The 24684-nt window shown below is 42.4% G+C and overlaps 2 protein-coding genes across 2 annotated transcripts; both read right to left on the bottom strand.

Annotated features, from left to right (window-relative positions):
• Positions 1-1880: 1880 nt before the first annotated feature.
• Positions 1881-4880, bottom strand: LOC127760598 (receptor protein kinase-like protein ZAR1). Its single transcript, XM_052284880.1, has 2 exons — positions 3259-4880; positions 1881-2836 (listed from the first exon to the last, which is right to left on the bottom strand). The coding sequence occupies exons 1-2, from the start codon at positions 4724-4726 to the stop codon at positions 2187-2189; spliced, it is 2118 nt and encodes a 705-aa protein (XP_052140840.1). The 5' UTR covers positions 4727-4880; the 3' UTR covers positions 1881-2186.
• Positions 4881-16208: 11328 nt separating this feature from the next.
• On the bottom strand, positions 16209-22551 carry LOC127759893 (fimbrin-2-like). Its single transcript, XM_052284111.1, has 13 exons — positions 22363-22551; positions 21737-22248; positions 21454-21625; positions 20677-20715; positions 20514-20582; positions 20301-20417; positions 19642-19856; positions 18467-18622; positions 18180-18379; positions 17623-17780; positions 17290-17386; positions 16878-16969; positions 16209-16689 (listed from the first exon to the last, which is right to left on the bottom strand). The coding sequence occupies exons 1-13, from the start codon at positions 22447-22449 to the stop codon at positions 16516-16518; spliced, it is 2088 nt and encodes a 695-aa protein (XP_052140071.1). The 5' UTR covers positions 22450-22551; the 3' UTR covers positions 16209-16515.
• Positions 22552-24684: the final 2133 nt, after the last annotated feature.

Genomic DNA, 24684 nt, shown 5'->3' with positions numbered 1-24684 from the left:
TCGTGAGTTGGCTAATTTAGTTAGCTACAAAGATTTAGGTTGTGTACAGTGTGAGAGATTTCAGCCTATTTGACAGAAAACACATTATAAATCATGTAAATTCTAAAACGTTGGATTGTTTTAAGATTAGTGCAATTATACCTCTAACCCTCACGGCCTCACCCGTCCTCTCTCCTCTCGTCATTCCTAGCACCCCGCCATTTGCGAGTCGTGAGCTAGCACGTGTCTACGCGATGCTTTCACCGCCCGGTCTCGCTGGCTAGATGGAAGGAGTCAACGGCACCGGTGAGGCCCCTCGCCTGCTTCTTCCCCGTCCCTTTTTCTCTTCCACAAGCCGGTGGCAAGGCCCCGTCGTCTTCTCCATCTTCGGTGGTTGCACGTCAGCGGATCTACCTCCTAACCACAAGCTTCGATTCGCCCCCACTGCCAACGTTGGTCGACCGCTCTCCTGCATCCCAGTGGCTCCGACGTCGCCTCCCGCCTATGCCCACAATCCACCACCAGGAGATTGTCTCCCAAACCATCCCTCTAAGCCTGACGATCTCCCCCCTTCCACCCCTACCCCTCGAGCCACCGCCAGTCACTATCGAGCTTGAGGAGAACTGATCGCCGAAGTTGAAAGAGAAAAAGCTAAGTGGCCGAAGCACGAATATAATCATAACGTGAATCCTAAGGTTAGAAACTTACAAAAGATTTTGATCTCAATTTCTATTAACAGCCATTTAGCGGTTCCGTTTTTATGATCGAGAATAGTTGTAATCATCGCCAGCTCAATTTCTCTTCCAGGCAACATTCAATGACCGGATTTGGTTCCTATGCAATCCTTACTATGACTGCAACTTAGGCAGTTATACCATGACTGTAGGATGCAAATCCAAAGGCCCAAATTTAATAGAACACTGTTCATTCAAATAATCCAACAAAAAATATTATATCAAGGCTACTGTAGCATTTAATCTAGACCTTTCATTGAAAAATTGAATGGATTAAGATCTTGTCCAGTTCCTAACGTGCAGTTGTAGTTGGGACTGCACCTGATCCCAATCCTCAATGACCACTAGTCAAGACTCAAGAAAGCACCAGCAGCTCACCGCTACTCCTACTACAACCCGTACGATCATAACCAGTCACTCACTGATAGGATGATACTAACTGGCAAGTGGCAACCGCAACAAACAAAGCTTAGAGATAGATCCATCGCTTCCCTAAACCCTAGTATTAACGAATAGTAGTAGTAAATGAACCGACGCGTGTGCCTCATGATTTCTCCTCATGCGTGCTATGGAGTACGGAGGACAGTGCACATGCATGAGCATGATAGTACCCTTTTTAGGGCGACCTGGTCCTGAAGGGGAACACAGCCCCACGGCTGTTCTGGTTCAAGTACACCAAGGGACCATGCTTTGCATGCTTGCAGCTCCTCCATGCCCCTACCCAGATCCACAACAATAAATTCCAGTGAAACTGTTCGCAACAACCAGAGAGAGAGAGATGGATGTTAACTCCACTAGAATTGATGTAGATGGAAACAGAATTCCACATCATGTGCTGCTAGTGAAAAATGCAACAACTTCACAAGGAAAATTCAAGGTATCTGAATTCTGAACAGGTTCTTGAAGGAACAACAACCAGATCCCTACAGTAACATTCACACCGTTAGATGGAATAGATTATGGCCAAGTGCCAGAGTGGTTTTACTTTGTGGCTTTGTGCTGTACATGTGGTGTACTTCTATTTGGCCTTAGAAATTCTTACATGGGCCCTCTCAGCAAAAGCGATGTGGCATCATTGATTTTTTTTAGTACTAAATACATATACCTTCCTGGTTGATAAGGGGGGTTTTAACTATCATCCGTGGCTCTGTTCTCCAAACAAAGTGCTCCATATAATCCTATCAGTTCTTGTTCATTCAGACTATCAGAGAGCAAGCTGCAAGCATACACAGTTAAATTCACCCATTCCCATGACTTATAGGCAAGCACAATAGTCATAACTCATGATAGCAAGCTAACAGAAAAAGGCTATCTAACATGTTAAGAGCGGAGCAGAATCTGAGGGTCCTGCGAAAATGACAATTTTACATAGCGAACTGATGAAGCTTGAGTCCCCTAAGCTTCCTTGCCTTCCTTGAGCTGTACAACCATCAAATGCTCTATAAAATGACCGCCTTCCATGATACTACTTTTCTAGCCTGAACCATTGAGTTGATCCAGGGTTTCTGCGACATGCCTCATAGAGGGCCTTCGCTCTGGATTGGCCTGAACGCAAGCGAGAGCAACTTTCAGTGCTGCGATCATCTCATCTTCCCGTTCAGAGTCTCTGGCGAGAGAAGGATCGAGCACATCGGCAGATGGTTTCTTTTCTTCAATACAGAACTGCACCCATTGCACAAGGTCCATCTGCATAGTCTCCAAGAGAACAACCGGCGATCTGCCGGTGATCATTTCCAGCAAGATCACACCATAGGAGTATACATCCCATTTCTGAGATGGTTTCAGTGTTTTCAGTGCTTCTGGTGCTTGATAGCATGATCCTTTGCCCACAAGAGGGCTCACCGAGGCATCGGACTGCTGGCTCTGAGCTTTCTCTATACCAGCATGATCTGATTGTGTGAAAGGTGATCCTCCAGCAATATTTGCAAGCCGTCCGAGTCCAAAATCTGATATGTATGGCTCCATGTTTGATCCAAGGAGGACATTATTTGGCCTTAAGTCCCCATGGACATACTTTTTAGGGCTAAATTCATGCAAGAAAGATAGCCCCTTTGCAACCCCTTGCATGATTTTTAGACGTCCATCCCATGGCAATGGTGTGAATGTCATTGTCCCAGGTTTACCTGAAACCGATAAAAAAAATTACCGAACCGTATTAGTATTTAGTGATGGCATCACTTGCTTGAAATTAATGCTCACTTTTTTAGAACAGAGAGAGTGCTCATGGCACTAATCCTAGAAAATAAGAATCAGCCAACTAGCAAAAGTCTATTTCAGAATGAATGAACTGAATTTGCATAAGCTGGTAGCATAAAAAACGCCTAGCAAAATGACGAAGTTCATCCAAATTGAATTCCTAGTACTAATTTCTAGAGCAGAGTGAAGAGTTATTGGCCAAAAGCATACCTAATTAGTGTCCTTGAGTCCTAGTGTAATAAATTAACAAACCAAAATCATAATATATGCAAAGATGTGATTCTACTGTGGCACTTTTCTTATGCCAATTGACCAGTCATGTGAAACTCAGCAAATAAGTAATGCATACCATGGATTGCTGCAGAGAGGCTGCCATTAGGGATGTAATCATATATCAACAACTTCTCATCATAAGACCAGTAATAAGCCCTCAAGGTAACAATGCTGGGATGGCGGACCTTGCCAATGGCCTCAACCTCAGTCTGGAACTCCTTAAACCTCTGCAGTCCCCCTTCTCCTAGCCGCCTGACGGCCATCGTAAGCCCGTCCTCAAGAACCACCTTATACACGATCCCGATGCCGCTCTTCCCAAGCACAAATGCTGATGCCTTGAGCAGCTCATCGAGATCGAACCTCACTTGCTGGTCCAACGGCACGAGGTCATACTGCTCGGTGTGCTCCGACGGCGTGGCGGATTCGTCCCGGCTAAAACACCCACAATCCTTGCCACACCTGGACCCCTTAGAACCAGCAGCCCCACCATTCCCCTTCTCCTTGGAGGAAACAGCCCTCCAATAGCAGTAGAAGAACACCAGTGCAATGATCAGAATCCCCACCACATCACTGAGCACAACGGCCACAATGGCAACCTTCCCCAACCCCTTGTTCTTCCCAGCACCGGGGGCGCCGGAGCCCCCATCCTTGGGCACAAACGGATTGGACGACGGCATGGCGTCCGGCGAGCACGGGTTCTTGAGCGGCGGCCCGCAGAGGCCCGGGTTGCCGACGAACGCCGTCGGCCCCCGGTTCTCCAGCGCCCCATTCTGCGGAATCGGGCCGGACAGATTGTTGTACGTGAGATCAATGTAGACCTTCTCCGGCAATCTTCCAAGGCTCGCCGGAATCTGGCCGGAGAACTGGTTGTGCGAGAGGTCGACCGTCCCCTCGAGCCTGGACAGGTTGCCGATGTCCTCCGGGACGGCGCCGGAGAAGCGGTTGTGGGACAAATCGAGGTGCTCCAGCGCCGACAGGCCCCTGGCGAACCCCTGCGGCAGCGCGCCGGTGAGGTTGTTCCAGCCGAGCGCGAGGGAGCGGAGGCGGCGGCATCTCAGGATCGCGGGCGGGAGCGTGCCGTTGAGGGAGTTGGAGGAGAGGTCGAGGATTTGGAGGTAGGGGAGGTCGCCGAGCTCCGGCGGGATCGGCCCGTACAGCTCGTTCCCGTACAGCACGACGCTCTGCAGCCCCGCCGCGGCGGAGAGGAGCGGCGCGGGGAGCTCGCCGAAGAGGCGGTTGCTGCGGAGGTTGAGGTGGCGGAGCGAGGCCGGGAGCGGCGACGCCGGGAGGGAGCCCACGAGGCCCTTCCTCGGGAGGGACAGCGCCACGACGCGGCGGTCGGCGCCCCCGGCCCCGGACCCGGCGCCGCAGGAGACGCCGTTCCAGGCGCAGGGGTCGGCGGCGGTGGAGGCGTCCCAGTCGGCGAGCGCGCCCTCGGGGTCCCGCAGCACGGCCGCCTTGAAGGCCAGCAGCGCCTGCCCGTCCGCCGCCAGCCCGCCCGCCGCCGCCGGAAGCGCGAGCAGGAGCAGCAGGAGGAGCACCATTCGGTCGCGTACGTACTCGCCGCGACCGCGAGTGGGAAGAAGACTAGTGCGTCACAGTGAGGAGAAAGGAGAAAAACGGGAGGCTTCCGTTTTGTTTTGGCGCAATCCGGGGCTCGGTGTGGAAGCGTGGAAGGAAGAGGGGGTAGAAGCGTGAAAGGCAGGAGGAAAGGGGGGGGGGGGGGGGGGGGGGGAGTTGTTTTTGGTTTGGTTTGGTGTGCGCTTGGGTTTTGGGGGGTTTTGCGGGGTTTTTTACGTGGTTTCTTGCCGGAATCGTCCTAACTAACGAGACGTCTCACGTTATTCTACGGTGGATGGTGGTGGTGGGGTGGACCGGGCCTCGAGAGGGAGCAATGCTGCAGTGGGCAGCGGCGCAGTTTTTGTGTCGGCACTCCACCACCATCACCGGGATCGAAGTCCAAGCGGGTGGTGACTGACTGGTAAACGGGTTAGGTACTTGGAGGGCCCGCTACACAGTGCTCCAGGAAAAGGTTTCAGGCTTTTGCTTGGTGCTGGGGTAATAATATCTTTGGATATGTTAATGTTTGGTAAACTGTTTTTATTGTAAGCTCTGTCTCCGAAGATAATATTGTTATGCTTCAAACATATATCTAATATTGTAAAAATTAAAGATATTTTTATCGATACTTTGTTACGTCATCCGTATTTGAGTCGGCTTTTAAGCTCGTTCACTTTTGAAAATACAGATCCGTATTTAGGTCGGTTTTTAAGTTCTTTTGCTTTTAGAAATATAGTTAGAGTCGTATAAGAAATCTCTTTTTAAAAACTCGTATGCTAACATGAGATAATTGGACTCCTAATTGCAGCTTCTGATTTTGTAAAAAAAAAATATCCAAGCAAATTTCTATAGTGAATTTCACCTTAGCTAAACCGTATAACAATAATACCTATTGTAAGGCACGAGCTTTTTTTTCTAGTATAAAAGTAATAGACAGATGCATAGTAGTTGTTTTTCTATTTTTGCTTAATTTTAGTTCTTTTATGTGCCCGTATGCCTCAGCATTGAGAGCTTAAGGCTTTTTGTTCAATGTAAGAAGGTTGCCTGATTATTTTTAAGCATTTCAGGTTATTCGGCGAAGTTAAAGCTCAAAGATTTCTTAGAGTTAGATGAGTATATATTTCTCTAGGAACGATATGGTGAGAAAGATATGGCAAGATCGATTCTAGCTCGAAGAATTTGTAGGAGCTAGATACCTATTTATCTATATTATTAGGGATTTATGAGATTTGAGGCGTTAGGTATCTAAATTTACGCATTGCTATGACTAAAATTGCAGTGTTTTGCATTGTGCAATTTTAGTTCATTTTAACTACAGTTTCATAGTTATATATGGTTTACTTTAATTTTAATATTTTTAAATTATTTGTGTGTATTTTGTAAATTTTTGTGTTGGAATAATTTCTTATTCAACTAGTAGAGAGTGATAAGTAATGGAGTGACGAAAATCATTGTATTAATGTCAAAGGGATAAGAAAAGTGATTGGTTTTTTTTTTTTGGAAAACTTCACGTGCTTAGAAATCTAGACACTCCCTTTTAGTAACTTACTAAATTGTTTTATGTTTAACAAAAACATTTATTTATTCAGGAATGAAATCTTTGAAACTCTACCAAATTAAAAGAAAACCAATTCATTCCTGCTAGCAATCATGAAACAAATTATTGTAGTCTAATTTACGAAAAGGTTTTTCTGATTTATGGGAAACAGTCCATTATATTAGTCAGGATTAACTTAATTGGTTAGTTTGCATGTGCGATCTTCTTAAGAAAACCCTTTATAGTCCCTGCAGAAGGGGGAAAAAAGGAGAAACATAATGTTTGTAGAGTTGTTTTGTAGTAAGGGCCCCTTTGATTTAGAAGAAAAATATAGGAATTTTGGAGGATTTCAATCCTATAGAAAAATTTCCAATGAAGCCCTTTGATACAAAAGATTGAATCCTATTTAATCCTTTGAAATTCCTGTGGAATGGACAATCCTATAGAGATTTTAGAGGAAATTTAGCAAGAGTTTCAACCTCTTGGTAACGGATCCGTTGAGTCTACCTCTCTCATCCAATTCCTGTGTTTTTCCTGCAGTTCAATCAAACATCCATTCCTGTGTTTTTTCTGCGTTTTGCAATCCTCTGTTTTACACTTACATTCTTATCAAAATCCTATGTTTTTCCTATTCCTACGTTTTCTCAATCATGCAATTTAAAGGGGCCCTAACAATATGTATGGCTGTGTTTACATCCAGGGATGAAAATTTTTACCGTGTCACATCGGATATACGGACACACATTTGAAGTATTAAACGTAATCTAATAACAAAACAAATTACAGAATCCGCATGTAAACTGCGAGACAAATTTATTAAGCCTAATTAATCCATCATTAGCAAATGTTTACTGTAGCACCATATTGTCAAATCATGGAACAATTGGGCTTAAAAGATTCGTCTTGCAATTTACACACAATCTGTATAATTAGTTATTTTTTAGCCTATATTTAATACTTCATATAAGTGTTACAGGACCTATATAGGCTGTGTTTAGTTCACGCTAAAATTGAAAATTTTGTTGAAATTAGAATGATGTGATAAACAAGTTAAAAGTTGGAAGACAAATTTTAGAACTAAACTCGGCGACAGTCATACTTTTAGTAGCCAAGAGAAGTTAAAAAATGCTGCTTACATGTTGGGATAGATTGGCCTAACTGGCATGTGACTCAACCCCAAGACCACTCCGCAGCTAGCTTGCACTGCTGCACGCTGGTTCGTACAGTGAGAAATGTCAAGGCCCAAGGGCGATCGATCTACATGTGTCCACACTCTACACTGCCTCCGCGCGCAGGGGCGCGGCCGCGACGACTCTAGCAACAGATCGACGTACACTTTATCTCTATCTCGCAAAAGTACTGGACGAGTTGGTACCAACGAGCGAATACCCTAAAATTAATTAGCAAGCAAAGCGTGTAGCCGTGGCTGTAATCATGATCATCGACACCACATATCGGCTAGATCAAGTACGTACGGTGCTATACTAATTAATGGGCATGCATTATCTAAAAATAAATAAATTAATGGGCGGGTTTGCACTTTTGCAACGGCATTGTATGGCAATTAAGCTCAAGGAACAGAAATAATGTACTCAGTAGTAGTACTATCAGCTACCAGCAGTAGTACTTTTGCCTGATCTCTACTTACCTGTATAGGCTCCAAGCAGTCAAGCACCCGTTAGAACCACGAGGCATCGAGGTTTGAGGATGCGGGACCTAATCAGATTTCAAAGGAAAATCCAAATCGTTTTCAAGAAATTTAAAGTTAAAACAGTAAACTCGAGTAAACATTCTAAAAAAACCGATGGAATTTCACGAAAACCGGTCGGTTTTCGTAAAATCGCTAGGTCTCGTTTGTAAAAACCAATCAGTATTAGCCGGTTTCGGTATGGTATTGACTAAAATTCGATGGTTTTTGCCGGTTTTCCGTCGGATTTTGGTAAACTGGTGAGGAGCGGTTTTTACTTTGGAATCGAAAAGGTAAACCCTGTGTTGTACCACCGAAAATCAAGATAGATCCTATAACCCATTAACCAAACATTCCCTAAGTAGTTGTAAGGGCAAGTACAAAGGTAGAGACCGATATGGTCCCTACGTTAATTAGAAGCTATCACGTTACAATAGTTAAGACAATACGGTCTCTAATCATTAATGTACCAAAATATTTTCTTACTAGTCATCTTTACTTTATTAAACTCAATGCAATAAAAAATTTCCTAATAAATGCTAAGAGTCGACTCTATGCTGTTGTCATACGTAACAACCATCTTTCTCTTTTCTTCTTTCTTTCTCTTCCACATCACCAAATATGCTTGCATGACAATAAAAAGAGACCGCTAATAAAGACCATTGTACATGCCCTAATAATTCTGTTTTTTCCAACATTTGATCGTTTGTTTTATTTTTAACAAAATTATGATTATTACTTTGTTCGTTATTATAAAACATTACGTGTGACTTTTTTTAAAAAAATTATAATTTATCTAAATAAGACGGACAGTAAAATATTACATAACTATACTTAAAATAGGACGAAGGTAGTGGCAAACAGCCAAACAATTAGTAACCACAGTGAGTTAGACAAAGGAATAAAGTAGCTAGCCTAGTTCTTTGTTATACAGGAGGACAGTACTCCATGTACGAGGACCGCAGCCGCGGGCGGCCCGGGGCCCGGACCCTCCCCGTCCCCTTGCCCTCTTCCTGTTGCGCGACGGGCGCAGCGAGGAGCGACCGGGGACCGGGGCTCCTTTTAGTCCTTTCATATCAAAATTAGAAGTTTGGTTGAAATTGAAACGATGTAATATAAAAGTTAAAAGTTTGTATGTGTAGAAAAATTTTAATGTGATTGAAAAGTTGAAAGTTTAAAAAAAAATTTTGGAACTAAACTGGGCCGTAGTGTGATTGATCTGGAGCGCACGCAGATGCAGATGCAGATGCAGCCACGTGAACGTGACTACGCCAATTCCACGCGCGAGGTGGACGCCAGCCGAACCGGAAAGGTAGCCGTTGTTAGCGAAAGCTAAGCGACGAGGCGAGTAGTCGTATATGGTTTCTGCGCGCGCCCGCCGCATGTGCACTAGTGAGCCTTTGCTCCCTTGGCACCAATCGTGGCGTGGGTGACCCTACTACCGTGCCGCGTCGTCTCTCCTCCTTGTGGGCGCGCGCGCGGGGGGCTCCACGGCCGATATAACGACCTTGTGGAGGACGCGCGCACGTACGGGCGACTATCTGCCTGGCTGTGTGGATCGTAGCTTCCACGCCTGCGACAGATCTCGCCTAACGTCTAGGAGTACTACTAGTCCTGCTCGCTCACAGATGCTGCGATAGGAGTATGTCCAAGTGTAGGATCCTGTCACTTTCGGGGCTGAACTCAGCCAGCGCTAGATACTGAAGATTAGGCAGGCAACCTTGGACTTCATTTTTAATATGATACTCGTATATACTCCAACTTGTGTGTAGTAGCTACCTTTCCCATGCATTAATTCACATCTAGTAGTAGAAGCCTCACTTTACCTTCCGCGCGCCAATCAAGCAGCAAATTCCTTTTATTTTTTCCCTTCATGATCTTGTGCAGATAATCTGCCGATACCATGTCATTTTCCTACCATATAGCATTGGCATTACTTCCAACCCTCCAGGCCAAGGATATCCGAAATTCCAAACCAACTTCCAATAAGCGTTCGCTTGCTGGCCGACCCCTACGTTTGCTGGGTAACATTTTCCCATCGGAACCATATTCATTCTTAATTCGGGTGGAGGTTAATTGGAACCATTGCAAATTTAGAATTATCGTATGTTCGCCTAGTAAGCATGCCGCCACCAACATTGTTGATAATGCAAGCCACGTTGTTTTCTTTTTTTTCCCCTTATATTATCTTAGAACAACCCAACAAAAGGATCTAACATTTCACTATACTATTCAAAAGCTTATCTCACTACTACTCTATTCATTTCATATTATAAATTGTTTGACTTTTTTCTTAATCAAAGTTTTTTTTAAGTTTGATCAAGTTTGTAGAAATATACTCCCTTCGGTTTTATTTTAATTGACGCTTTGGACAATGACACGCTCTACAAGATATACCTTTGACCTTATTTTTCTATTATAATATATACAATAAATAAATGCATGTTTACTTTTATTATAGTGTTTTGAAAGACAAATCTATATACGTTTTTCTAGTTTCTTTAAACTAAATATTTTTAAAGTTATTGATGGTCAAAGTTATAAAGTTTATCCTCAACCTTATCCAAAACGTCAATTAAATTAATATAGAACCAGAGGGAGTATGCTAATATCTATTATATACTAAAAGTCCATGAAACACCCTATAAACTCTCTCATAACGCTATGTAGCATTCCTATAAACGCTCCTAAATTACCACGTAGTGTTCTAATAGATTAGAAATATCTAACCATTAATTTTTATTTAATTTGGTGGGGTCCATTAATTTAGACCATTAGATTTGATTTAGATTAAAAACAGAATTTAATCTCTCCCTCTCCTCTCCGTCACGTGTACGTGAACCACGTACGTACACAGGTACTAGTTCACGTACGTACACAGGTACCGTCACTACTAAAGCACCGATTTTTCTAGGCGGGCTATCCAATTTTTGCGTGCGGGTGGGCCACCCGCCCGCACCCAGTCGTCTGGGAAAATCGTGATTTTCACGTGCGGTGGCGCACCCGCACGCGAAAACCGATTTTTACGTGCGGGCGCTTAACGAAGAAACAAAAAAAGAAAAAAAAAGGAAAAAAAGAAACCCTAACCCTAACCCTAGTCTGCCGCCGCCTAGCCGAGGCCCGCCGCCTTCGCCCTCGCGGTCGCCGGCTACGGATCCGCCGCTCGCTCCCGTCGCCGGCGCAAATGAATCATCTCACAAGAACACATCTTACAAGAACACACATCAACACATCTCATATCAACAAGAACACATCTCACATGAAAAAATCACACAAACAACCACAAATAACAAAGAGAGGAGGGGGAGAGATAGATCCGGTCGCCGGTCGCCGACGTATGCCGCCGCTCCGCCTGTCCTCCCCCTCCCTTCCGCCAGATCTGCAAGGGAGGGGAGGAGAGCCGCGCGCCGCTGGCCGGATCCGCCGCCCCCTCCCCCAGATCTGCAAGGGGAAGGAGGAGAGGGGACGGGCGCCACCGGATCCGTCACCGTCCCCTTCGCCTACCGCCGCGCCTCTCGCCCGCCGCCGCCCCCTTCGCCCACCGCCACGCGCGACCGGATCCACCGCCCCCTCCCCCGGATCTGCAAGAGGAAGGAGGGGAGGGGGCGGGCGCCGCCGGATCCGCCGCCCCCAAGCCTCCCCTCCACCGTATTTGCACGGGGAGGGAGGGGAGGGGGCGCGCGCCACCGCCGCCGCTGTGCACCGCCGCCGCCTGCTCTCCTCCCGCCACCGCCGCCGGATCCGCCGCCGCCCCCTTCGCTCGCCGCCGCGCGCGGCCGGACCCGCCGCCCCCTCCCCCGGATTTGCAAGGGGAAGGAGGGGAGGGGGCGGGTTCCGCCGGATCCGCCGACCTCTTCGCCCGCCGCCGCGCACTAAGGGAGAGAGGGAGGGGCGCGCTGTGCACTGAGGAAGAGAGAGGAGAGGAGAGGAGAGTGGGAGGGAGGAGTGGAGTGGGAGAGATCGAGGGTGAGCAGGCGGAGGGAGGTGGGTAGCCAGGTTAAATGCGGTGGACCACGCGGGTGTGCGGTTGGCTTAACCCGCCCGCACGGGATAATGCGTTATCCCGTACGGGCGACATCCTGGAGCCTGTCCTCTATTTTTTCATGCAGTTCCACTTACGAACCGCATGGAAACAAAAAGGAGGGGCGTCCAGGAAAATCTATCCTGTAGTAGTGCGTAGGTACCCAACTCCTCCTTTTTCTCCTCATTCACCTTCTTTATTTTATTTCCCTCATAAGATATTGAGATATTACCTCCTGTCTTTACACTATTGATCTTTGCCAGTATGTGTCAGGGTTACGGATAAGGTATACCCTCTACCCTTGGATATACGTCATGTATTGATATGGTATACCTGCGCATATACGGACGCTTTCTGTATACGTTAAGGAAATCCATCACGGAGTCCACAGACGGAAGGAGTCCTACTCGGACAGAACTGGGTCGTCACTGTATCGTATAGGGTCCGATGTCTCCGAGTTCTACTGGGAGACCAACTGACCTGCGGTATAAAAGGGACCCCCCGGGAGGACCTAAGGCATCGAATCTCATAGCCAAGACAACCACCATAGCCTACGAAGCCGGAGTCTACAGGAGCCAAATCGTCAGGTGATCTAGTTGAATCAACTCGACTACGACCTCGTCGGTATCATCGAGTTCCACTATTCCCTTTGTAATCTGTGATTTCCATCATATAATCCCATATCAACTGGATTAGAGTTATTACCCACCAAGGGGCCTGAACCAGTATAATCCATGTTTCTTGTTTGCTTGATGTCGTACTACATAGATCCTCGTACCGGCGTACCCCAATACCCTCTATATCCGGTGTACGGGTATCCCCTGTTGACAGTATGTTTTATCATTCCTTTGACTAAAGGAAAATATGTAATTATCGTTTATTTTGTTGTGATTTTACATTCATGACTTATGTTGGCTATATTTTAGTGCATAATACAATATGGCAGTTGATATTTGACATGTAATTTTTCAGCCGGTAAAATCTATATCATTTTTTTTTCATATTTTTAATATTTTTAAATGATATAAAAAATTCACAATAAAATTCAAAATAACATATTTCTTTTAAAGTCAAAATATAGTTAATATGGGTCTTTAACTATAAACTATAAATAATCCAATGACTTAAACAAATAAAAATTAGCTATGTACAAACTATGGTTTCTAACTAATGTAGAATGAAAACAGTGATAATTGTGACAAGTGGATAGGCATTATAAGCATCATATGTATGATTATATAATCTCATTGTACTTAATTTATGTCCACTGTAGTCTAGCTAAACAAAATATTTGTAGAGGTTGGCTTCAAGTACATAATTTCTAATATTTAATTATAAATTCATACAAATATTTAATTATAAATTCATATAAAATTTAATCATGGAAACAATCATAAAAAATCATATTGAAAAAATAATAATGCCTTCATAGTTATATTCATGTTCTTGCTAAGCTATGTAGAGCTTAGCATACGTGCAAAAAATAATCATATATGGGTTGTCTCCTACACTGTGCAATATAAATTGGACTCTACAAGTATGTGTATTTAACAGTCTTGAATCATCCTAATCCATCAACCTATTTTAGTCTTAGATATTTATTAAAAATATATTCGTTTTTTTAATATGGTTGACAAATAAGGTGTAACGCTCTATCACTATTTTGTTATCTCACAAAATATGAACTTAAAAATAAGATTGTATAAAATAAAATAAAAAATACAAAAGGGAGAAAAGTGAACTAATTATAGAAAAACTTAGAATATTCTTAGAGAACAATAGGTTCTTAGCTTTCACTTAAACTAGAATACCCATTACCATAAACATTGCATAATTTTTTAGTGCTTAAGTATGTTGTAAGCATGCACGAACCAAATAGAGGGCAATAGCTTGATTGTACAAATAAAACATGTCTATTAAACAATAATGGTTTTAAGATTTGTTAGAAAATAAAGCCCCTAATAAATCAATTATAAAAACACCTTGATTTTAATTTATACTTAATTTGTGAAGCATATATTCTTCTTTTAAATTTGATTAAGCTTATAGGGGTAAATTAAATATTATATAATATAGAGAAAACAAATAATTTGGAAGAAAATTTAAGCAATATCGGTGAAGAATGTTGTCAGGAAATCATTTTTTTTAAATTATATAGTACAACACAGACAATCACAAAGCACGCATACTCACCCCTATGAACGCACAAACGCAAACCCTACCCCTATGAGCATCTTCGAAGAGTGGACCGACAATCATATTTTTTAACGCAACACGAATAAATCAATTGATACTTTTCCCAAATAGTTTCTAATTCAACTTAAGATGTATGCACACGCAGTCGTGCGGGCTACCTTTCTAGTTTTCAATAAAAAACAAACACATTATCCCCGCAAAAAAAACAAACATATTATCAAAATATATTTAATATTAGATTTAACTAAACTAATTTGGTTTCATAAATAATGCTATTTTTTTTCTAATAGGATGTGGTTCTGTTCAACGTCACAATCCTCCAAACTTGGAAATGGATACTTAATCTGCCTAGTTAGAAAACATTTTCTGACAGAAGTGGTTGGACAGCATCACAAGCACATATGGACAGCATTATAGGAACATCGGACGGGGTTCACAAGAGGTCAAGAGTTGCAGTCGGAGCAGTGGAGCACATAGGGGAAAAATTAAGGAGGAGCAGGGCTAATTGCTCCATATCTCGTATGTAGAAATTTCAGGAAAAAAAAAAACAGTATGATCACTGCACGCCCTGAACGTGCCATATGCCATGCCCATGCGTACCTCGTCTGGTCCTCCAAAGTTCTTCACTCACTCACGCTGTCACGCACCACGTAGCTAATTAACGTGTCCTAACCTGTTCCCCCGTGATGTTACAAATCACACCTGCCAAATGGATGGGCTGTTTAATTATGCGATCCTCAAGCTCCAACAACATTGCAGAAAGCAACATTTCGATCGCTGTCAGGATCAGTGGCAGAGTCAAAAGTCCTAGAATTTATTTTACTTGAGTGACCGACAGCGATAATTTAATTATCTGAAATTTACTCAAGCCTCAGTAATTAGTGGTCAAGTTAATGGGCAATGGCATTGTCAATTGCATGGTCAAGTTTTTGGGACGGATGGAGTAAAAATTAGTGGTCAAAGTCAAAAATGGCAATCGTTGTTTTCGACAGCATCAGCCTAACAAATCTAATGCAACTTTGTGAATCTGTGATATTGCACAGATTGAAATATGTTCTGATAGTAATCACAGAAACAACAGGATGGCCTTATGTGTAATGTTCGATCCGTTTTGCAACTTTTATGTCCGTGAAGATGACAGATATCTCTGTATATCTCCTCTGGCACATCCGTTTTGATGACTTTGCTTTGCCATCATTGCACGTGATTAGCGAACTCCAAGCAAATGGAGATGCTGCTTCCAAGCCAAGTGATAAGAGTAAAAAAGTTTTCTACTGCTCTGCTTCCCAAGGAGTCAACCTAACCAGTTCTCCCTCCGGGTTGATAATACTTATCGTTTTAGACAAGAACACGGTCTCTAAAAAAACAACTTTTGACCATTATTTTTATTATAATATGTATAAAAATGTTAACAAATAAATGCTTTTATTAAAGTACTTTTTAAGACTAATCTATACGTGTAGTCACTATATTTGAAAGATAAATATTTCAAATTTGATTCACAATCAAAGATTCTAAAGTTTGACCTCACCCTTGTCTAAAACGACAAGTATTATCAGCCCGGAGGGAGTAGCTGGCAACAGCTTTGCTCTATACAGGTTTCAGATTTGCTCTAAACAGTTTTGCCGGAGTGGTTACTGATCATTGTATAGTGGGCTTGCTTGCTTGGCAGTTTATGCCTCCCAGTTCTAAAACATACCTGCACCTGGAGCACACTTCTGTTCTGTAAAAGAAACCAAATGTTACAAAAAGCCATTTCCTCAAACATGCACTTCGTCAATGTCATCATGGTCAAGTGAGGATCTAGACCTACCCAAATCATTAATTAATAGACATCAACTATCTATACTATCGATTAAATGCAATTATTGTAGCAAAAAAAATATTTCTGCTTTTTATTTTTGTCAAAATAAAAACTGTTAGTCACTTTGTTCCTAAAATTATCAGCCTACCTAGTTCTACAAGATAGCCTGCTACACAAGAAAGAAAAACTAGTTCTGCCTGCAACCTGCCTGGTGCGAGAAGTGCCAAAGAACAAATCAATCTATGTGGATTTCAGAAAATCCACTGCCACTATATGATGTTACAGATATCGGCTACCTGTGTCAATATTTACAGGATGTTACACATCTCTCATCAAATCGATTTCACACTACAAAAAACCCATAAAACGAAACAATCAAAACTCTTTACCATTCCCATCCCAATCTTGAATGCATTTGCTCTCCAAATTATAGCAAAGAATCAAGAACATAGCCAACCCTTCATGGGATGACGAGCATCCCACGTTTCAACAAGCAGTCAGATCGTTTCCTTTCATGGTCTCACGAATCTATCTAGCTCCACTATCATCGAACGATGACTCGGATGCAGAATCATCTGATGTTGAGATGGAGCTTGTTTCGCATGAACTGCCGTTTTCGGTGTCCAATGAAAATGATGTTGGCTTCTTCAAATGCCAGTACATTATGCTTGCTGTCAAGGTTAGCATCATTTTCTGGTTCACCTGAAACACATCAAAACAAAATCGTATTGCACATGTTAATTACTTCATTGACATCACAAGAGAAGGTCTGCTACTTGAGCATATCAATCTAGTTGCTTTTATGGACTTCAATTCTTCACAAAAATGCATAAATTTCATAGTAACAAAGTACACAGAATAAATGTTATGCTTTCAATCAATTTTCTTACCTCCAGAATATCTTCTGGTAGCAAGAAAATGGAGCAACCAAGCTTCCTAGCCACAGAAATGATGTATGAAGCATTCATTTGCTTTTCTTCATCTGTACAGAAAGTGTAAATTTTTCAGGAAACAAGATCTGACCAGCATGCACCAGAAGCAGATCATAATAGCCAATCTAGCAATTTGTACATAACAGTGGTGGTAAAACAATGAATACGCATACAAGAACAAAATGCATGGAGCATGACAATGGGGTAAATTTAAACAGGTATGCACCAAAGGAGTAATTTAAAACAGGTATACTGGGCGACAACAATAATTCAAAAGGAGACCCACTAGTTTATATTTCCACATTAAAGACTGAGGAAAATATGAATCACAGGGAATGATGGAAATTTGCAATAGCATCAGGGAAATGACCTTTTTCTCCTTTGGTAACAAGGCTCCAATTCACAACCCGAGGTTCCACGGCACCAAGTAAATTGAGGAAAAATATGCCACTTGAAAGGCTTCTATCCTGTAAGTATTACATTCAGTTAAAATCTGGAACTAAAATGCAAGAAAAAATAGTAGAGAATGTAGTCGAAACTTGAAACCATTGTATATTAGTTTGATAATAAGATCAGGATTGCATATTTCATTATTAACAAATTATACAATGGCAGACATTGAAGAAAAGTTTGCGGCTAACTAACCAAGGAAGAAACAGTAATATGACATTATCAATTAGGAAATATATCAAAGTAAACCAACCTTGAAACTCTCCATTCGAGAATGCTTTCCAGAATCCTTTACTTTTTTGTTTGCCCAAATCAGTATGTCGTTATCTGTGATCTCTTTACCATTTGAATGGAATCTCAGATTCTTTAACAATTGAAGGATATTGTACCTCATCAATTGCCACAGAAAAGCTGGGGAAATAAAGTACCATATGATTACCAAATTATACAAGTGTCTATGCAACAGAACATACTCATTGTTGAGTTAACCAGCAGTTTAACAAGAATCACTAATGGAGCATTCTAAATGCCCTCCAAAAAATGAACAGTTCAGCAAAGCATCAACAAGTAAGTCATATAAAATTATCAGGCGTCAAAGTGATAACAATTATCAGACAATAATGAGGTCCTATGTACCAAACTTGATTGCTATTATCAGGTACTTACAGACATTTATAAGCATAGTCCAATTTGTTTCTTACATGTTTATGCAGATCTGGTCAAGCTATCATTTGCAGACTACCAGGACAATGCAGCAATGCCAATATGACTAAAAACACATTGTATTAAATTGATGAAAATACCACTTACCTAATATCAGTTTCTTGTTTCCTTGCACAATATCATTACCAGCAATATTCACCAAGGAAAATTTTAGTTCTTTCCCAATCTTCAGAACTTGATTGCAATTTTCCACTTTCCTGAATGGTAATTTTATTGGGGGCCTATTTGCCATTTTCCAATTAACTGAGCCAGGAGCAATCTTGTCAATCACCTCAAGAAGCACCCATCTGTCATCCCCAGAACAAAATATCAGATAGAGCATCGGCTTGGGTGACGATTAAGATGGGGGGAGATAACTTTAATGTAAGACCTACCCATTTCTAAGATCCTCAAACACATTGTTGATGTATGTAGAAATTCCAAGGCTATTAATCCATAACCGGAATGACCTCTCTTCCCTCGAAACTTGAGCATCATCAGAGAGTCCGTCGACAAAGGAAACTTGTTTCATTTGTTTTGACAGCCCATTCCTGAAGTAAAAGGAGCAAAAGTCAAATACTTTCATGTAGTTGTTCCCCTGAAATTAGCAACCTGACATTTCAATCCCTGATACTAAGAACATCAATTTTCATGCAGGCTTCAACCTCAGTACAAGACAACAATTTTTTGATAATCATACAGCCCATTAGAACAGTCAATCTCATTTTGTGACCCAAATGACTTATTACTACATATGTTATTGTTGGCTATAGCATATCTGCCAGAAAAGTAATACTGATAGTCCATTGTAGGTCAGTTCAAAGAAGATATGTTGCCAAGAAAACAATTCCAGAATTTCTAGTTGAATCCCTTTCTCAACCTGTTTCACGCCATCACACTGACAAGGATGATCATGCATAGATTGCATTCCTTTGCTATGCTATGAACAATACATATTGATGAATAATACACAAAAGAAAAATCATAAACCTATATTTTATGGAAGCACACAAGGTTGAACAAATCATGCAAACTGAAAAGGGATTTTTGTGTTTCAAATTGACAGTTTTCCGAGGGAAACACCACTCTAGCGCACCTTTAGTGAGTGATAAGATGAAGGAAACATGGGATGCTAACATAACATTACTAGTAGCTTCACGAAGATAATCTTTTTCCAAATAATTATCATATGTTAACTGTAGTATTTACACAACAATGGATATCATCATGTCTATCCCTATGTACTGCCTTTATTTCATATTATAAGTCGCTTTGCCTTTTTTTTTCTTTAGCTTTGACCAAGTTTATAGAAAAATATAGCAATATTTTTAACATAAAACAAAGAAACTATCAAAATATATTCAATGCTAGATTTAATAAAATTATTTTGGTGCTATAAATGTTGCTACATTTTTCTATAAACTTGGTCAAACTTTCAAGAAGTTTACTTTGAAAAAGTCAAAGTGACTTATAATATGAAACGGAGGGAATAATAAAAAAACCAAGCAGAAATTCAATTTCTTTGAAAAAATATTAAATTAAATAAAGAAATTATGAGAACTATCTATACCTTTTCTGGAAAATATGAGCCACAAAAGCTAGATTTAGATTTGGTAAACCGTCGACAATGTCTTTTGGGGTCAGATATCTTTTGCAGCCCATCCTATCTGCATGCTCAAGAACTAATCTTGCTCTATGAAGAAGATCTTTAACTGACATTGGGGATGGTTTAGCACTGCATTCAGGTGCCAAGACATTCAGTAGACAAGCATATGCCTCACTATCCTGCATTTTTATGTTACAAAAATATAAGATATGCATTCTTCATACTGGGATGTAGATGGAACTAAAGAACAGATAAACCAATGTTTATCCATCAATTGACTATAGTGGAATTTAACAACCAGAAATTTGATAACCGGCAAAAAAAAAGTGTTCATGATGTTACATGAACTATGAGAATGAATGCATCATGATGTATGATTAATTAATTATTGACCATAGTGTTATAAAATAAATTTAATAACATAAATATGTAATTCGATAAATTAACATTTTTACTGCACTAACTACATTTTCTGGCAAATTAGATGCATTCATTCTATACATCAGAATCCTAAATGATCAAGGAAAACTATCGTGGCATGTGAATGCTAACATGTAGAAAAGATGTCACAGCTAGCAACAACTAAAGAAGACTGGTTCATATTGGAAATCAAGTGAGCATACTTTTATATCTGATGAAAAATTTGTTACTGTTCTTTGGAAACCTCCTTTCTTCAATTGAAAGTTCATCCATCTGAGTAATATTTTTTCAGGAGATAAGCTCATAAGCTCCTCCATCTCCTGCAAAAAGCACAGACATATGAATTTGAGTTATTTTTCCCATCTGACACAAAATCAGTCACCAGTGTATTAGAATAAATATGAATCATGAACTACCTTGCTGTCTTCAACTAATTCTACCAATTGAGGTGTGCTCTTCAGGTTTACATCAGCCAAAAGTTGTATCTGGTAGTCATTATGTTAGCACAGTCAGTGAGATACATGAAGAAATAACAGAACTTCAGTTCTTGTGCGCAACAAAATAACAACAGGAACACACCTTAATTATTTGTGATATCAAACCCAAGATAAGGTGAGGCTGCAAGCACATAAGAGAGTTTTCATAAGATCCATGCACAACTTATATGAATGCTTGAGTATATAAATGGAGTGAAAACAGGTGTAATCAATGAAATGCACACAAGAACAAGAGCAGACATAAAAACAATGCAAGTATAGCAGAAGATGCAAAAGTATCTGTATTTACTAGAGCATGTAACTAGTAATATGCAAATCTATTCAAGAGAACAAAAATGGCATAGGTTACAAGTATTCTGAACAAACAACAAAATTCAAGAAAGTGAAACCTATCACACAACATATATTTATTCATGTAGTTGATTCTTTCTTTAGTGGATTTTTCATGGTATTATCGAAACAATTTCAAGTATTTGATCACAAACAAAATAGAAGGGCAGATGGATAACCATACCAATCATATGCCACCATTTAAGCTTTTACAGATAATTGTGCCATGGTGTTCCAGTGACAACCACCAAGAGGTACAGATATAAAACTAATTAAAGCAAGGAGAACCAACTCATAATGCTTTACAGTTCTGGCCATCACATGGACTTTCAGTCTAGTGTGTCCCAACATCCCCTACTTGAACACACACACGTGCGTACCCGCAACTAAAAAGTGAACAAACTGAAACATTCAGCTTTATTCTGAATCTCATACTGTCGTAAATACGTTAATGTACTAATGTGGTGATCACACAAAAGAGGACAAGGAATTGAATTAAAGAAACAGGCAGAGTCCAGTGCAGTCCTACCCTTCCCTCGGCGAGGTCCTGCGTGCCGATGTTCACGACAGTGCAGCCGATGGCCTTGGCAGAATTGAGGCAGAGGGTGTGGTTCTCGTTCTTCTCCCACAGGTTGAGCAGCTTCTTGGTGTTGATGGCGCGCTCGTCGATCGTCCCCGGCACGGCCAGGTTGATGAGCTTGCTGAATCAAAAAGCAGGGGGGAAAAAGAGAAAGAAAGAAAGTCAGATCGGAGCACATGTGAGTGGATCGGAGTCGAAAAGGCGATCGATGAGATGAGATGAGGAAATGGACCATAGGAGCACGCCGTCCTTGGTGAGGTGGAAGAGGTGATCGGTGGCCGGATCGATGGGGAGCGCGGTGTTGAGGAAGGGATCCTCGGCGAGGTAGGCGTTGATGTGGCCGACGTAGGAGGCCTTCTCGGACTCGCTAATGGTGTGGAGCAGGGTGGTGGTGGCGGCCGTGAGGAACGCCGCGGCCGACGAGGAGGAGGAGCGCGCGATGCCCCCGCCGCCGCCGCCCGCCTTCTTCCCGGCGGCGGCGCCCTTGAGCCGCAGCTGCATCTCGGCGTAGACGCGGAGGAAGAGCTCGAAGCCGACGCCCTGGTGCGGCCTCTCGTCGGCGCGTGCGACGGCCTTGAGCACGGACGCCCACTCCTCCTCCGTGAGCTGCGCCGCCGCAGGCGCGCTGTTCTCCTTCTCGGCGTCCCCTCCTTTCCCGGCCCCGACGCCGGCGGATGATAGCGCCGCAGGCAGGTCCCGCAGCCGCAGCCTCCCGCTCGGCGCCGCGTCCCGCAGCGCCGCGTACTGTAACACCACCACCACACAAACACCAACCAGAAACGCGAATCACGATCAATGCGGCGGCGGCACGGCGGCGGGCGGCGGATCGAGCCGTGGCCATGGACAGGGTCGTCGTACCTGGGCCTGGAGGGCGCGGAGGTCGGCCTGCGAGAAGCGGCGCTGCAGGTAAGGGTCGGAGACGACGACCAGCCCGTCGAGCCCCATGGCGCGGAGCGGATGGATGGGATCGGTGGCCGCCTCTCTCTCTCTGGAGTGGTGGGGTGGCAGCTCAGAGGAGAGAGAGGGGGGGGGGGGGGATGGGCCGAGGAGGAGGGGGAGGAAGAGCGTTAGTTGGTTTCAAAATAAAGCAAGAGGAGGAAGGAGATGATGAACTGGTGTGTGGGTCTCTGGGATTCGGGGGGTAACGGAAAGCCTTGCCTTTTGCGTGCCTACAGAGTACAACCACTCACACAGTCACACTAGTGGGGAGGAGGAATTCAAATTCCGTGCTGGGCTTTGGGATTTCCACGCTCGCTGGGGTAGCAGTAGCAGTAGCAGTAGCGGGCAGTGGCTGGCTGGCAGGTGGGGCGCGCGGGGGGCGTGACAGCTGGTCCCGACCGTTGCTGTTTGGGAAGGTAGCGGGGGGAGGAGAGGAGGGGGGCGAGTTCTCAGCGGCTCATTCGCTGCCTTGGCTTCAACTGATCATCATCAATGGCGTTGGCTGCAAACACTGACGTGGCTGCAAGTGATTACTGCTTTGACTCTTCGAGTTTGAGCTCAAAAGATGAGAGGGAGCCCAGTGCTCAATATTAGAGGCAATTTTTTTATACGTAAGTTGCTTTAAAAAATAATATTAATTTATTTTTCTAAAAAAATAATAAATACTTAATTAATCATAAGAAAATATATCGTTCCGTTTTACGTGTGCGGAAGGTGAGTTTCCAAACTATCCTCCCGAACACAGCCTTACTTCACAATAATTTGTTGGTTTGTTCAGATAATTGAAACTTAATCAGTACGATATTGCTCTAAATCTTATAGGTTTTGTAGTACAGTGTTAGTGCATAATTATTGGGGGGCCAAGCTCCACCTTGCCCACAATGAAGCTCTGTCGTTGTGGGGATTGTCAGCTAATAGTTGAATTTGTTTTTTTTTTCACCCCAGAGAAGCCACCATTTACACAAAAGGGATCACTGGATTTTATCTTTGAGTGAGTACCCTTTCGTTGGAGGGACGAAAGAATTTCTCATTCATTTCGAAGGAAAATCATCTGTACCATTTTCATGCCAACCAATACAATTTTCACGTCAAATGTGTTTTGGATCGTTGTTTTCAATCAATATGGGTATTATATATCAAAGTAAATGCATATATCTAGCTAATTTAATCCTATTTATTAACTCCAGGAAATAGACATCTGGGAGCATTTAAACAATAGCCAGTTGTAGCGTGGCTGGAGTGTTGAAGTCTACATATGTAGCCAAGTGCAATTTTTATGTCGAATGTATTTTGCACCGTTGATGTGTATACACGTAGGCAAAAACCAAAGTAGATGCATCAATTGAAGGAATTTCGCATGAAATTTAGAGGATTTGAATCCTTGGAAATTATTTCTAATGAGATCCTTTGGAACATAGGAATGAAACTTCTGAAATCCTACGAAATGGTTTCCTATGTCCCTCATTCCATAGAAAAACAAACACTTCCTCTCTCTCTCTCTCTCTCTCTACACTCTCTCTAATTCCTGAAAAATTTATGTGTTTTATTTCCTATGAAATATTCAAAGTAGGGTTCAACTTTCTAACTGAGTGTTGGATCTCAACCTCCAACAGTATGATTTTTTTTTGCAAAATTCAATCAAATTTTGATAAAATTTATTGTTTGAATTTGAATTCCCAAATACCATTCAAAATTTCACTCAGGCTTTTGTTGCTCGTCGAAACCTCAAAACTTCATGGTTTTTCATTGAAAAAAAAACCTTGATTAAAGACACTACCTCTAACATTTCGTTGTTTTCGAATCCGATAGGATTCTATTGGATATGACATCATATTCCTACATATTTTTTGTCCCTGTATTTTTCAAAATCTTGCATTACAAAGAAGCCATAATCATATCCTATTCACTTACTTAAGAGATCATCAGAGTTTGTTGTTTGGTAGAGCTCCAACTCCTAAATTTAGGGCCTGTTTGGCACAGCTCTAGCTCCAGCTCCACCCCTCCTAGAGCTGGAGTTTAGCCAAACAGTTCAGCTCCACCAAAACTGGGAGTGGAGTTGGGTGTAGCTCTCTCACAAAATGTACTGGAGTTGTGGAGCTGGGTTTAGGCAACTCCACAACTCTACTCCAGACTCAACTCCTGGAGTTATATTTAGGAATTGGAGCTGTATCAAACAGGCCCTTAGTTCCAGGAGTTGGGTTTGAAGTGGAGTTGTGGAGCAGCCTAAACTTAGTTCCATCT

Source organism: Oryza glaberrima, chromosome 1, assembly GCF_000147395.1.
Source record: "Oryza glaberrima chromosome 1, OglaRS2, whole genome shotgun sequence".
Classification (NCBI taxonomy): domain Eukaryota; kingdom Viridiplantae; phylum Streptophyta; class Magnoliopsida; order Poales; family Poaceae; genus Oryza; species Oryza glaberrima.
Note: the sequence above shows the minus strand (reverse complement) of the source record. Positions and strands in the feature narration are given on the sequence as shown.

What these genes read in the sequence shown, in the direction of transcription:
- LOC127759893 (XM_052284111.1), bottom strand. Translation starts at nt 22,449, where the DNA reads ATGGGGCTCGACGGGCTGGTCGTCGTCTCCGACCCTTACCTGCAGCGC. An exon ending in AAGGACGGCGTGCTCCTATG is followed by an intron (nt 21,626 to 21,736) that starts GTCCATTTCCTC and finishes TTTTTGATTCAG; the next exon opens with CAAGCTCATCAACCTGGCCG. An exon ending in CTCGAATGGAGAGTTTCAAG is followed by an intron (nt 17,387 to 17,622) that starts GTTGGTTTACTT and finishes TAATACTTACAG; the next exon opens with GATAGAAGCCTTTCAAGTGG.
- LOC127760598 (XM_052284880.1), bottom strand. Translation starts at nt 4,726, where the DNA reads ATGGTGCTCCTCCTGCTGCTCCTGCTCGCGCTTCCGGCGGCGGCGGGC. An exon ending in CCTCTCTGCAGCAATCCATG is followed by an intron (nt 2,837 to 3,258) that starts GTATGCATTACT and finishes TATCGGTTTCAG; the next exon opens with GTAAACCTGGGACAATGACA.